General features: G+C 31.8%; 1 protein-coding gene across 1 annotated transcript; it reads right to left on the bottom strand.

Annotated features, from left to right (window-relative positions):
- Window positions 1-401: 401 nt before the first annotated feature.
- LOC133185249 (acetylcholinesterase-like) lies at window positions 402-4,011 on the bottom strand. Its single transcript, XM_061320353.1, has 3 exons — window positions 3,929-4,011; window positions 956-2,540; window positions 402-805 (listed from the first exon to the last, which is right to left on the bottom strand). Exons 2-3 carry the CDS (start codon window positions 2,512-2,514, stop codon window positions 631-633), a joined length of 1,734 nt encoding a protein of 577 aa, XP_061176337.1. The 5' UTR covers window positions 2,515-2,540; window positions 3,929-4,011; the 3' UTR covers window positions 402-630.
- Window positions 4,012-15,031: the final 11,020 nt, after the last annotated feature.

Consider the following 15,031-nt stretch of genomic DNA (forward strand, 5'->3'; position numbering starts at 1 on the left):
GGATAAACGTAGGAAACAATATAATGACTCATACAGGTGTCTCGGACACAGGTTTGCACCAATCATGGAGGTTCAATGATAATAAGACTAGAATTCCGATGGTATAGCATTGCTTAGTAGACCCCAAAATCTGAAAAGTCAGGAGCTTTCCCTCAGGCGTTAAGATCGCCTGTTTTATTGCTCGAGAAGCTCAAGATCGGGGCTTCTAAAGTTGTCTGATGAAAGAAATTATTTTCCAATCTTTCAATGCTTAATGCATGTTCTAGATTTTTACTTTGCTTATAATTAACAAGTAAAAATCAAATGTACAGTCGGATTTCTGTGTCATTAAAATATTTATAATTCTAAAAACAAGAGGCATATTTCTTGAACTGATTTTTTTTTTTTTATTACAAACGTCAAAGCTAATTTGCATATTTTGTTTAGAGGAAAATGTTTATTTATAAACTGAGATATTTTGTCGAAATTTCTTTGAAGTATTCAAAAAATAATGCTGCATGCTAATTCTTATTCTTATAAATTTAGTGAAACTAAAATATTAAAATGTTTGCTCTTTTCTTGGACAACCCTCGTAGAAGAGTGACAGGTCAAGCAAGGAGATCATTTGAAATTAATTAATGACTATTACTGCTATAATTCATCATGCATAACATTCGATCGCCCTTTTAAAATGACTCTTTTTAATAGCTCTGTGGTGTCCGGTTTCAGGTTTTCGCCCACTTTTATTGGATTGTCCAAAATTACATATTTTTTGGTGCCAGTGTCATAAGAGGGCCACTGCTCAAGGTCTTCTGAATTGGGATCACTAGGAAAAAAATTAGAAAAACTTCAAACAAATGCAGAAACAATGGAAATTTACATGCTATGGTAAATATGGAAAACAGAAAGCAATACAAAAAGCCATTTTTCTATATTAGGAGGCAAGGGTATGGTGTCCTAAAATTTAAAAACCTACCCATATTTGGCGAAATTAGACCAATACTTGATGACGTCTTTAGACAAGTTCTCTACAGCCATCAGGTCATGTTTTTTCAAAGTCTCCTCTGAGACATGATCGTGAGTCACATTAAAGATAAGATGCAATTCGTCACCGTGACCAGCCCCTTTAAACCAGGATGGTGATTCTTGAAAGAAGGGAAAGGGAGTTGGTTTGGTGGTAAGGTATTGGAATGTTTTAGCTTTATTGTTGTTTATTGCATGGATTTCTAATATGACGTTGCTAGGTACGATAAACCATGAGTCACCGTGAAAATCTGCCACTCTCATACTTTGCTCATCGTCACCTTTAGATGTAGTATAAAACTCACATATTTCCCGAGTTAGTTCCGGAATATTTCCAGCAGCTGTATCTACGAATAATGGTGCACATATTTCACATAAAACGCTTACGGGAACTCGTTCGGACGCGTTGAATTTGAAATGGTCTTGAATCTCTTTAGAAAACATCATATGCAACATATTCCCCTCTCCATCTGATGTTCCTGATATGAAATCGATACTACGGAAAAAGCTATAAACTTTGTCGTCCCAAGACTTTGGATGTGCCAAATTCTCTTTGATCAATACACCGTCAACTGATGGAACCATGCTACCTAGTTCAAAACTTAGATTCAAAGGTTTTTGAAATTCCATCGAAATTCCATCTATTGCTGCTGTTAAATTTTCTGCCGGTATGTCTCGCAAGCAGCTTAGAGTTTCTGCAATATCTTCTTTACCTGTGCAATTCAATTTTTGTAGTACCAAATCATTGGTTCGTTTTTCTTCTTGTCGCCTTGAAATAGAAAAAAATGAAACTACTCCACTTTGTGAAATGGCTCTTTGAAAAAGACCTTTGTTTGATGGGATAATTGTTTGAAGACTGACGCTCATAGCACCCGCTGACTGTCCAAATATAGTTACTGATTTTGGATTGCCTCCAAATGCTGCAATGTTATTCTGAATCCATCGAAAAGCCTCGATCTGATCCCAAAGTCCATAATTTCCGGGTGCTAGAGGGTCTTGCAGTGTCAAGAATCCCAGAAGACCTAATCTATAATTAATGGTAACAACGATTACATCTCCTCCTAGAACTAGCTTCTGAGGTTTGTACTGACTAGCTCCACCAAAAACAAATCCCCCGCCATGAATCCAAACCATCACAGACAGATTTCTATCTTTACAAATTTTTCCAGGTACATATATATTTAGATATAGACAATCTTCGTCGGTTTCCAGTGCATCAAATCCAGGCATTGGGTACGCTGTTTGAGAACATTGAGGAGCATTTACATCTCGAACACCCTCCACTCCTTCCCATTCTCCAATGGGTTTTGTTTTCTGGAAACGCAAATCTCCTACTGGAGGTTGAGCATAAGGAATTTTTACGAATCTGTAAACCTGCCCTTCGTTATGTAGTTCCTCGTATCCTCTGACCCAACCAGAGGGGGTTTTGATCTCCACTACATTAATTACATCAGAACCAAACGCAAAAGTGACCACGCATATCACAACACATATTAACGGATTATGGTTCATTTTTGACGTAGATGACGTAGAAATGTCTGAAATAAAAGACAGAATAGCTTATTAAGTTAGGAGAAATTAAATATATACACTAGAATATAAATCGTCACAAGGAACAAATACACATGTTAAAAATGATTTTAAAAATTACAATTTTGTAGATGAGGTTAAAGATTTAAATTTTATATTTCTTGCTTGACAGGAGGATAGAAATAGAAATGTTTATAGTGGGAAAAGCTCATGAAGAAGACCCTTGAAAGTTCTGTCAAGGAAATCGTGTGAACATGAAATTTGCTAGATTTCATTATTATCTTGACTGATATAAATGTGAAAATGTTTACATCACACTGAATCAAACTTTTGTCGTTCAAAACTTAAAATGTTAACGTGTCAAAGTTGAAGATATACTATTTTTTTTTTTAATTCAGTATAAAAGTTAGTTAATGAGGTGATTATTAATTTAATTACAGAGTTCAGAATTATACACGTCAGATATCACACAAAATTTAAAAAACAATGTCATTACATGTGAGTATTTTTAATGCAATTTCAAAAAGGGAGCATACAGGCCACTTGACAAAAAAAATATACATTTGCACTGGAAGTGACTGGTGTGGAAAATTGCAGAGAGCGGTGATCCACTTCAAAAATCGAAGGCCAATTATAATAAGCGAATTCAAATCTCATTATTCAGCATATATTTTTTTCGTACATATTTAAAGGTTCTTATAGATAAAATGATCATTAGAAATAAAATAAATATTCGTGCTTCATCAGATTTTTAAAAGCAAAATAATTTCAAAGAGTAAATAAATAACTTAAATGGTTAATATTATTTCCCGGGCCAAAATCAGCAAAGGAAACAAAATCAAACAGACAGCAAGAAAAATCAATTGACACAAGCATAAAAGATATCAGGCCGCAAAGGCATTTTACCTAAGAATGTGTACTGGAAAAATAAAGTTTAAAGGTCAACTTAATTCTTAGAGATATAAACAGAATGAGAAATAAAAATGCTTGTAAAACTGTCACTGCGTATGGCGAGGGAATATGACTTCCCACCACATTTGCATTCCTTTGAGATTTAGTTTTAGTCAAACACGGCAAGCACGGGGGAATTTCTACACCAAAAAATGACCAAACGTAAGAAAATCCGTTACAACAACTTTTTCCGTTTAGATTGTTTTGTTTTAATACGTGGGAAATACATAAGCAATGAAAACCCCTGACAGTGCAGACGACCAGGAAACGTTTATAAAAATAGATCGGCTTTGCTTACGATGCATGTTGTTTACATGTCTGACCTGCGTTATTCCCCGTGTCTTGCTGATCAGACAGCAGACGTCAAGACAATAGAACATACAAATTCTGTACAGATTTAAAATCAATCTAGATATTTCATGATGTCTAGATGTTTCACACTTACCTGTTTCACTGTGATAAGCTGTTATGTGCTGCAATCCTGTGTTGGCTTGATTAAAAAAAAAACGACTGAGCAAGCCGTATCCGTGATATTAAAATAAACTCGGCGATCTATATATTAACCTTAACGAGAGGGAATTATTGAATGGGTATTTTTAGTTATGACCCACGTAGTGTCCTCTTTTGAAAACCCTTATAAGGAAATGTCTAACATGTACTTATTTGGTCACATATTTGCACAAATTAAGAAATAGTAAAAACCAGTTTACGGAAAAGCCATTTATTTTTAAATGTTCTTATTTGGTTATGTTTTATATATAAAGAATCTACAGATTAGATATACTTGTATTTTAAAAAATACAATTAAAAGCATTTTGAAACAAATTCTATAAGGGAGCAAATTAGAGGGGGGTACATTTTCTCTTCCTCTGTAGACACGGCACTTTGACAAGTCAGCGTAAACTTGAATTATCAGGTAGATGACCCCCCTCCCCCATGACATTTTCCAATTTGGTGTTCTTTAGACCTCTTTCTTTAAATTCCATTTCATTTTATTTCTTTTTCTTTTATTGAAAGAGACACTGTGATCGACGGACAAACGGGAAAATTGACAGAAGTAGAATTTTTGCAAGACACCTGCAAATTTTATTCAAATCTTGAAAGTATTAGGTTTCAGAAAAATATAGATTTCAAAACCTAAAAAATCTACTTTTGATGAGAAAAATATAAGTAAAAATAATTTTAGTTTGCCCCAACAGTAAAATATTGCTTCACTTCTTCCTCTTTAAGGTACGCATGCGCAGAAAAGTTGACGAAATTACCATGGTATCAATTCCATAGATATAAATGTCGGATGACCGAGAATTTTGATATAATCTTCAGGTATCTTATCTGCTCATGAATAAAAATGGATATAAAGAATAAAATAATTTTTTTTAAATAAATAAATAAAAACAAACAAGTAGACTAACTGTTTACAGAGGAATTAGTGGCCTTTCCACCTTCAGTATAAAAAGGGAAAAATGCAAGAGCATAAGTAGGATACAACAAATGCTCTTTCTTCTAGCAGGAATAAACACCCCGCACTGTGGGCATATTTGTTTGTTAAACAATGTAGTGCCGAGTATAAAATAGTTATGAGATACAGGATTGATGTAAAATAAAACTGCTGAAATTTCTGATAAACTTCTTATTTAAGTTGTTTTATGTTTTAAAAGAATTAAGATAGTCCGTTTAGAGCCTGTGAAATTTAGTTTTTTTGTGTGTGTGTGTGTGTGTAAATATGATAAAAAGAACTTAGAGAAGGTCTGGTTCGGGACTGAATATTAGGAAATAATAAGTTGGATTAAACTAAGCATTTTTGAATTAAATGCAACTAGCATAGATTAAATTCAAACTTGCATCTTAGTAAGTAAAAAATGAAAAAGTGAAATCCTATTTAATAACGCTATTTCTCGAGACTGATAAATTCTAAATAAAATTCTAAATAAATTCAAAAAAAAGGAGAATTCATGACAGGAAAATTATCGATCATAGCAAAGGAATTGAATGCCAAAGCTTTCTTGCCATGTTTACAACGGCCTACCAAAATCAAGCGACTCTGTACCTTTGGTCTTAAGAAGTGAATGTAATGTTTTTCTTTGACCGAAGTATCAAAGAAAAATTTGGACGGAAAATATCGACAAATGATGCTGAATATTATCAACATTGATTGAAGATCGACAAGTGATGCTGAATATTATCAACATTGATTGAAGATCGACAAATGATGCTGAATATTATCAACATTGATTGAAGATCGACAGATGATGCTTAATATTATCAACACTGATTGAAGATCGACAAATGATGCTAAATATTATCAACATTGATTGAAGATCGACAAATGATGCTTAATATTATTATGCGCAATAATTCTTTGTTGCCTTTTATCATTAACTTGCCAATGTAAGGAACACAAAGAAAAATGAGAATAGAAAGTAGATTTAATAAAAATACCCAATGACATTTCTAAACTTTTGATAAGTACACACCGGATATATATCATTAAATCAAACTGCATTGCAAATTTGCAATTTCCAAGAGCCCTCCTCCACCCCAAGGGATGTTATAAATATTTCTTAATTTCTAATTAATGCATCGTATTTTGATATGCAATTTTTTCCCGAAAGTCATTTTTTCTGTCGTCCTACTTGATGCCCATATATAAAAAATATGCTTGGGAACGTTCGTGACATTTAAGTCTACGTTCAAATTGACTAGCGCTATTTTCACTTCCTTGATCAATGTCTAGAAATGTTTTCAATCAAGTGAATTTTAGAACTTTGAATTGATATTAACCGTTTTCAAAAATCATATTAGGTTGTATATCTGAAGTAAAATTCTGGAAACTCAACGTTACACATCACATATACGAGGGTTGTTCGGTAAAATCATGGACAAATTTTCTATAGTAAAAAATAATCAACACTGCTTTCTAAAATTTCCTCTAATCTTTTGTACATTTTTCATCAATATACATAGCAAAATTGTAATATGCTGAAATAAACAAAATATGGGATTTTATGTTATGTATCATGTTATGTGTTATGTTCAAAAAAAAGTATCAAAACTGAGAAGTGATGTTGAAGAATTTCATCTTTTGAAAAGGGAAGTGTGAGTATTTTGCAAATGATCTCTAAGCGCATCCGGTTAATCCGACGGTAAATCTCATATATTTCATAATTATTTCAAAGGATCAATTTCTAGCTATTTGTAGAGTACATAGCATTCTAAGATAAATATTAGCTATAACTCTTTAAAACTTTCTACTGGATTTATGATATTGATCACATTTCATTGTCTTCACATTTTACACATTAAAGATAAGCGAGTACTAAAGATTATTGCTGCTATAATTCGTCATGCATAACTTTAGGTCGCCCTTTTTCAAGAATCTTTTTTAATAAATCTGTTTCATCAGGCTTAAGATTTTCTCCTTCTGTTATTGGAGTGTCCAGAATCGCATATTTTTTGGTGACAGTATTAAAATAGGGCCACTTTGGAAGGTCTTCTGAAATTGGATCACTAGAAAGATAAAAAAAAAATTAGACAACTTATTTGAATTACATTAAAATAATTAGGAATATGTATGCAAATGAAAATTCATGGGAAATGTTGAAAACCAGAAATTAATGAAAGCTAAGTTTTTTTTTTTCTTTTATATTTGAGAACATGTAAGCTTTTGGTTTTTGAGAGCATCTAAAAATCATTACCTACCCATACTTGGCAAAATTAGTCCAATACTTAATGACGTCTTTAGACAAGTTTTCTACAGCCCCTAGGTCATGTTTTTTATGTGGTTCATAATTGATGTATAAATGTCTGAAATAGAAAAATAATTCTTTTATGAGACAGTTGCTTAGCAAGGTATCAATAGGAATTCAGTATAAACGTTTGAATATGATTTGTGAGGATAAGCATGTTAAACATGTTAAATTTGTACGCTATTAAAATTCATATCTTTGTAGGAGAGTTCAAGAGCAATTTGTTTTGTTTGACATATGAATAGATGAAAAAGCGCTGTGATGGGAAACTTGGTCAATGTATATGCATGGCATGTGCAGTATAACACCATACTATATAGTCTATTTATAGCCCCTATATAATCTATACAGACGAAAACGGTTCATAACACTATACTTACTATACCTCTACTGTTATTACTCAATGTAGTAAATGAAAGAAGGCACTATTTCCCCCATCTGCATACTACTCCCTGTAAAATCAGATTCACTCCCTGGGAGTATTCCCTCATTTATATTCATTAATATTTTTAACCAGTCGAAATGCTCATTGGGCCAAGCGTTCAAGGAATCTCGGGACTGCGACGTAATGTTATTAGCAATGTAACTATGACGTCAAAACATTTCGACATGCGATGAAAAAATCATACTGGAATTATTTAAGAAATAAGCTACATTTTTAAACTTTTATCGGAATGTAAATTCGGGTTGGTCTTGTAATAAAATCCAATAAATCCGGAAGGGCTTTATAGTAGATATAATCACGTTCCAACCCATATTAACATCCCAATAAAAGTTTAATAATGATACCTTATTACTTATATTTACATTTGTGACTGATTTATTACAAATACTTAGGTACTTAAGTTTTAAAACCATAATATACAGATATGGAATGGGTATGAGGGAAATAGCAAATTTATGGTTCCCCGAGGGAGGAAACTATTTCCCGAGGCGGCGAAACTGTTTTATTATACCGAAACAAACAAAGGAGATTTATTAACTAGAGTCTTAGACATTTTTAAAACAATATAGAGGCATTTATATAAATAATCAAAAATGCGCGTGATTCCAATTTTGTTAAATATGTAATGCATCAATACGGAAAAAATAAAATTATTTTTCAAAAAATAATAATTTCACTAACATTTCGAAGGATTATCGTTGTCCTCATTTTGCTTAGAAATTTCAGTATGATTTTGACATCGCATGTCGAAATGTTTTGACGTCTTAGTTACATTGCTAATAACATTACGTCACGGACTCGAGATTCCTTGAACGCTCCGCCCACTGTTCATTTTAATTGGTTAAAATTAATAATAAATATTCATGAGGGAGTAGTCCCAGGGAGTAGCTCTGATTTTTCAGGGAGTAGTCCTCAGATGGGGAAAATAGTATTTTCTCGGGGAAATAGACAGATTTATGGCATTAATTTTATATAGAGTAATAAGAGTAGAGGTATAATAAAACGGTGTTGAACACGTCGATCACTTATGACGTCACTATGATATTACGTAGATCGTTTATGACTAAACAATCAATTATTGGTCACATAACGAACCTGTTTATACACAAGTGTAAAAACGCCTTGCTCAAATAGTGTTAAATAAGGGAAAACATTTCCAAATGTAAATATAGTAAAATGATGAGCACGCGTACGATAATTCTTTAAAATATCTGTGAAATTATTTTATTTTTTAATATTTTTTTCAGAACTGATGCATTAGATATGTAACAAAATTTTAGGTACATGTTTTTTGTGTTATTTGAATGCATCTATATTGTCTAAAGATGTCCGAGTGTGTGGTTTAATAAATCTCCTTAGATTGGTTCGGTATAATAAAATGGTTATGGAAAGGGTACTCCAAAAAAAGCAAATTTATGGTTCCCCTCGCCAAGAAACTATTTCCCCTCTCGAGGAACCATAAATTTGCTATTTCCTTCATACTCATTCCATTACTTGATATTCACCGGAGGGTCTGTAGGCATGCAGCGCCGATTGTGACGTCACAAACGACACCTCAGATAAAGTTGTAAACAATGGTGGAAACAGCTGTGTATATTTGGCAAGTCCATCGCCGGATTATCATCCAAACATTTCTATGGTAAATGTCTTATTCACTACGAAAAGAAAACACGAAAGTTATTATATACCTCTCATCTGGACATTTTTAATCTGTCTGTGACAGTAATTCGCTAATGAAAATGGTGCCGTTATGAAGCCTTCATCGTTTTTTTTTTTTTAGTTTGTTTGTCTGTTTTTTTTTTTCAAATCCTGACTACACATGCATGTATATAATATAGCAGTTTTGAACTCCTTCAGTGGTAAATATGGTTTGATATTCACCAGAAAAAATATCATCTTCGTCTAGGTCAATATTGATATTTTTCTGGTGAATATCAAACCATATTCACCACTAAATGAGTCCATAATTATATCATATTGTCTTGACTGGAAATAAGGTGAGGGTGTTTAAATCACGCTGAAACAAATATTTGTTGTGTGCAAATTTTAATATCACTTTGAAATATCTCAATGTTAAACAACAGACGTTGGATCATACATCAAATTTATAAAGTAATTTTATTACATGTAAATATTTACTTTGAATTCAATATAAGGAATTGAAGCGTGAAAGCCACTCAAACCAACTTAACTAATAGATGTGATACTTTGCATAACTAGTCCAAAAAATGAAAAAAGACAAACAATTTTAAATATTTGAAGAGACGAAATAAAGATCTACTGAAAATTAAATGATACCTCATTATTGTGACCTTTTTTTTCTTTTCTTTTTATTTTCTCAAATATTATGAAACATGTATACATTAAATTCCTAGACCCCCTACCTCTTTTAAACAGAACTCATCAGAGACAGTGAAAAATACATAAAAAATATATCAGTAAAAAATACATAAAACAAATACATAAAACTATAAATAAACGTCGAATATATTTAACAATGAAATTTCTGCTCATCTGATGGTGAATTTGAAGCAATAATTGTTCAATGCAAGATAACTGAAAACAAATAAATTAATTGCAAATTAATGTGATACATAGATGAAAGGTCTCGGCCTTGTAGTAAAGTGATCGAGTTAACCCCCGTTCTTCTCTGAGCACACGTAACAAATAATATTGATTGAGCGTCAATATCTATATCTGTCAGTAGAATATAGATATCACACATACAAATCCTATGCAGATTTATATTAGTTTAGATATTTGATAACGTTTACAGATTTAATTCATCTTGGCTGACTAACCTGTTTTAATGTGATAAGCCGTTATGTGATTCAACCCTTTGTTTGACAAAAAACACGAACAAGCATGTATTTAAATTGTTTCTGTGCACTAGATTTTCACCTCTTTTCAATAGAGGGAAGAACTACGCACGCTAACTCTTGATTCCTGCCTACATTTTACACCAATTTAATTCAACACTTTTGGTAATTTGGCTTAAAACTTGCTTGAATGCAAAGAAGAGTTCATTAGTAATGGATTAATGATTTTAAAACCAGTGTCAAAAGTTAATTGCTTTTATTTACAACTCCTTTCATGAGGGGAGTAGAGAATGTTATCAATTGAAATCATGCCTTCATTCATTCATTCATTCATTTATTCTCTCAAAAACCATATGAATGGCACAAGAGGTACATATATACATATTTACTGTAGTTATGGAAGAGCACACATGGCAGGAGGACAGACAGTGTTAGAAATTTTGGTGATTTCTTAAGAATGCTGGATCAGAATTTTATAATATTTGGATGGACATAGTATTTCCCTAACTAAGAATCTTTCCGAATATTACATAACACAATACATTCTAGTAAGTAATGAAATTCATCTCCAATTTGATTATTATTACATAAATAGCACACTCTTTCATTTCTTTCAACATTATTCCATCTACCCACCTCTACTGGAAGACGGTGGTTGCTTGTTCTGAATTTTAAAAAGATATTTCTAAGTTTTCTTGGTAAAATAGTTAAGTTTTTTCGCATTCAAACTTTGTTTTAAAAATTATATATGTAATACCTTTAATGGAATTATTCATATCACTATACTATTTTTGTAAAAACTTTTTGGTGTATTTCAGTCGCAATCCATTTGATTTGATCATTCCAAACATTACACAGCCCTGTTGTGTTAAGAATTGACTTGGATGTAGGCGGCAGGACAATACTATCGTTTGGTGTTCCTTGTAAAGGGGCATTTAAACGATTGACCGGTCTAGCTTGTTCGCTGACGACCTGATTACAGGAAAGTCGGACATTTACTTAATTTAAAACTTATATACAGATTATGGTTTGATATATTGTACAAATATAAACCTTCAAAGATCAATCCATAGGTATTTCAGTATATACTCCATTATAGATACATCTTTGGATCTTCCAAAAATTATTTAAGTAACTCAAGCCAATATAGTAAAATATTATTTTGCACGTGATATCAAGTAAATCAATCAGATTTATCGAATTACACAGCAAAAATAATATTTCATAATATACAGGTTAAAGCATAATAAATCAAATTGTTAGCTATAGGGAGCGAATAGAAAGGGGGTGCGGGTACCGTTCATCTTCCCTACCTGCCTTCACCTTTGTCAACTCGAAGATGGGCTCCCATTTTTACAATTGTAGGGGGCTGAACATGGCACATTTTTTTAGTATGTTTTGGTCGGTATTATTTGTGTTTACATATACATGGTTTGTTTGATCAATCTGTCATGATCATTTAATTACCTACATCAATGACCTCTTCTATTCCTCTACTGAATGTTATGTCTTGTCATTAATAAGGAGGTTATGTTTTATCATTAATAAGGAGGTTATGTTATATCATTAATATGGAGGTTATGTTATATTATTAGTAAGTAGGTTATGTTTATCAATGCTTTATCAATAATAAGGAGGTTATGTTTTTCTATCAATAATAAGGTGGTTATGTTCCATCATTAATATGGAGACTATGTTCTATCATTAGTTATGTTCTATCATTAATATCAGGCACATAGGAAGCAATTTCACTTTAAGGGGCACAACCATACATTTTCAGTTGAGGGAGGGGGGGGGGCACTATCAACTAACAAAATTCCTTGACAAGCAAAAAAAAAAGGTCATTACATGTTATTATTGAGGGAGCACAGGCATATAGTAGCTATGTTTTCTGTAGTATATTCTATATATCGGCAAAATTATTGAGGGGCACGGCCCCCCGTGACCCCCCCCCCCCGTTCTTACGGCCATGAACATGGAGGTTATGTTCTATCATTATAGTAAGGAGGTTATGTTATATCATTAATATGGAGATAATGTTATTTCATTAATAAGAATGTTATGTTATATCATTAGTAAGGAGTTTATGTTATATCATTAGTAAGGAGGCTATGTTCTATCATTATAGTAAGGAGGTCATGATATATCATTAATATGGAGGTAATGTTCTATCATTAATATAGAGGTTATGTTATATCATTAATAAGGAGGTTATGTTATATAATTAATATGGAGGTTATGTTTCTTATTGCTATATCATTGATAAAGAGTTTATGCTTTATCAATAATAAGGAGGTTATGTCTATATCAATAATAAGGATGTTATGTGATATCATAAATACGGAGGTTATGTTTTATCATTAATGAGGAGGTTATGTTTTATCATGAATAAGGAGGTTATGTTTTATCATGAATAAGGAGGTTATGTTATATCATTAATGAGGAGGTTATGTTATATCATGAATAAGGAGGTTATGTTTTATCATTAATGAGGAGGTTATGTTTCATCATTAGTAAGGAGGTTATGTTTTATCATTAATGAGGAGGTTATGTTTTATCATGAATAAGGAAGTTATGTTTTATCATGAATACGGAGGTTATGTTTTATCATGTATAAGGAGGTTATGTTTTATCATGAATAAGGAGGTTATGTTTTATCATTAATGAGGAGGTTATGTTTTATCATGTATAAGGAGGTTATGTTTTATCATGAATAAGGAGTTTATGTTTTATCATGAATAAGGAGGTTATGTTTTATCATTAATGAGGAGGTTATGTTTTATCATGAATAAGGAGGTTATGTTTTATCATTAATGAGGAGGTTATGTTTTATCATGAATAAGGAGGTTATGTTTTATCATGAATAAGGAGATAATGTTTTATCATGAATAAGGAGGTTATGTTTTATCATGAATAAGGAGGTTATGTTTTATCATTAATGAGGAGGTTATGTTTTATCATGAATAAGGAGGTTATGTTTTATCATTAATGAGGAGGTTATGTTTTATCATTAATGAGGAAGTTTTGTTTTATCATTAATGAGGGGGTTATGTCTTATCATGAATAAGGAGGTTATGTTTTATCATTAATGAGGAGGTTATGTTTTATCATAAATAAGGAGGTTATGTTTTATCATGTATAAGGAGGTTATGTTTCATCATTAGTAAGGAGGTTATGTTATATCATTATTAAGGAGGTTATGTTTTATTGGGTATCCATAAAATGAATTATCAGTTATTTTAGTTTGACCTCCCTAGCTCAAAAACTTTTTTACAGTTATTATTTAAGTTCTTTAATATCTTTTTTACATGAGTAGAGTCGAAAGGTTTTCTCTGGATATGTAATACCCTCCCCTCACCCACAATCACATTTTTCGTGGCCAGAGAATGAAAATGTAGCAAGTATTCAAACACACGAGTCGCCCCGGGCAATCGAACATTTAAAAAGAGATGGAGGTAAATGTTTGTGAATTAAATTCGCAACCATTTTCCAGACTGAAAAAAAATATCCTTAAAAAATATGAATACAGGCAAAACATTTGTGTGTGTGTGTATACTTATGTAAGACTACTAGAACAAAACAGCATTGTTTCCTTTATCGGCATCCTGATAATGTGAAAATTGTTGTTGAACTTCTCCGGAAAATCAGATAAGTTGTTCTCTATCCTGCATGAAAAGATTGATCCATGAAACATCTATGTTAAAAGTCCTGAATTTTAAAGCAATTCAAGTTATACAGAATGCAGTTTTCCGTGGGCCCTGACGAAAGTTTTATTCTGGTATGTTTAATTCTCAGTTCATGCTCCTGCATGTATATGATTTGTATTTCTTTCTTTCTTTTTCATTGCATTGATAAAATATTGCAAATAATTCTTTTCAATTATTTTTTATTTAATTATAGCTTATTTAGTACATGCAGCATTTATGTTTAGAACCATCTTATGTCCGATCTACAAATATAAATATCGAAGTCTTAGATAGCTGTCCTAAATAGCTGTCTTCATCAGTGGTTAATGAAATAATTTCTCAAAATATGAATTACATCCATAGAGAAAAAGCCAAATCCATGTGAATGTCAGTGAAAATATGGTTGGACTCTGATAACAAGTAAGTAAGTAAGTAAGTAAATTATTTATTATAGTTACATGTGTATTATACAGTTATACAGTGTATTTTACAAGAATATACTTAGTTTTTTACACCCGGCCCAAAGGACTTATATGTCACTGTTTATATGTTAACAATATACATATATACAGGCACATAAATGAAGATAAATTATATTAGAATGTTCTTTTTGTGAAATTCTGATGAGTTTTAAAAGCATCGAATATAAAGTTTGCAGAATGTCTGGGAAATTTACATAAAATATCTGAAAAGAATGTATCATCTAAAGACAAATTTGACAAATTTTTAAAACCTATTTTACGAAAGAAGTCTATCCTTTTAATTTCATATAATTTACAGTGTAGTAAAAAATGTTTTTCATTTTCAATTTCGTTATTTTCGCAAAACTGGCAAATTCTGTCTTGGGGTGGC

The sequence above is a fragment of the Saccostrea echinata genome, unplaced genomic scaffold (genome assembly GCF_033153115.1).
Source record: "Saccostrea echinata isolate AGI-Se365-2 ecotype Australia unplaced genomic scaffold, CSIRO_AGI_Sech_v1 ptg000012l, whole genome shotgun sequence".
Lineage (NCBI taxonomy): Eukaryota > Metazoa > Mollusca > Bivalvia > Ostreida > Ostreidae > Saccostrea > Saccostrea echinata.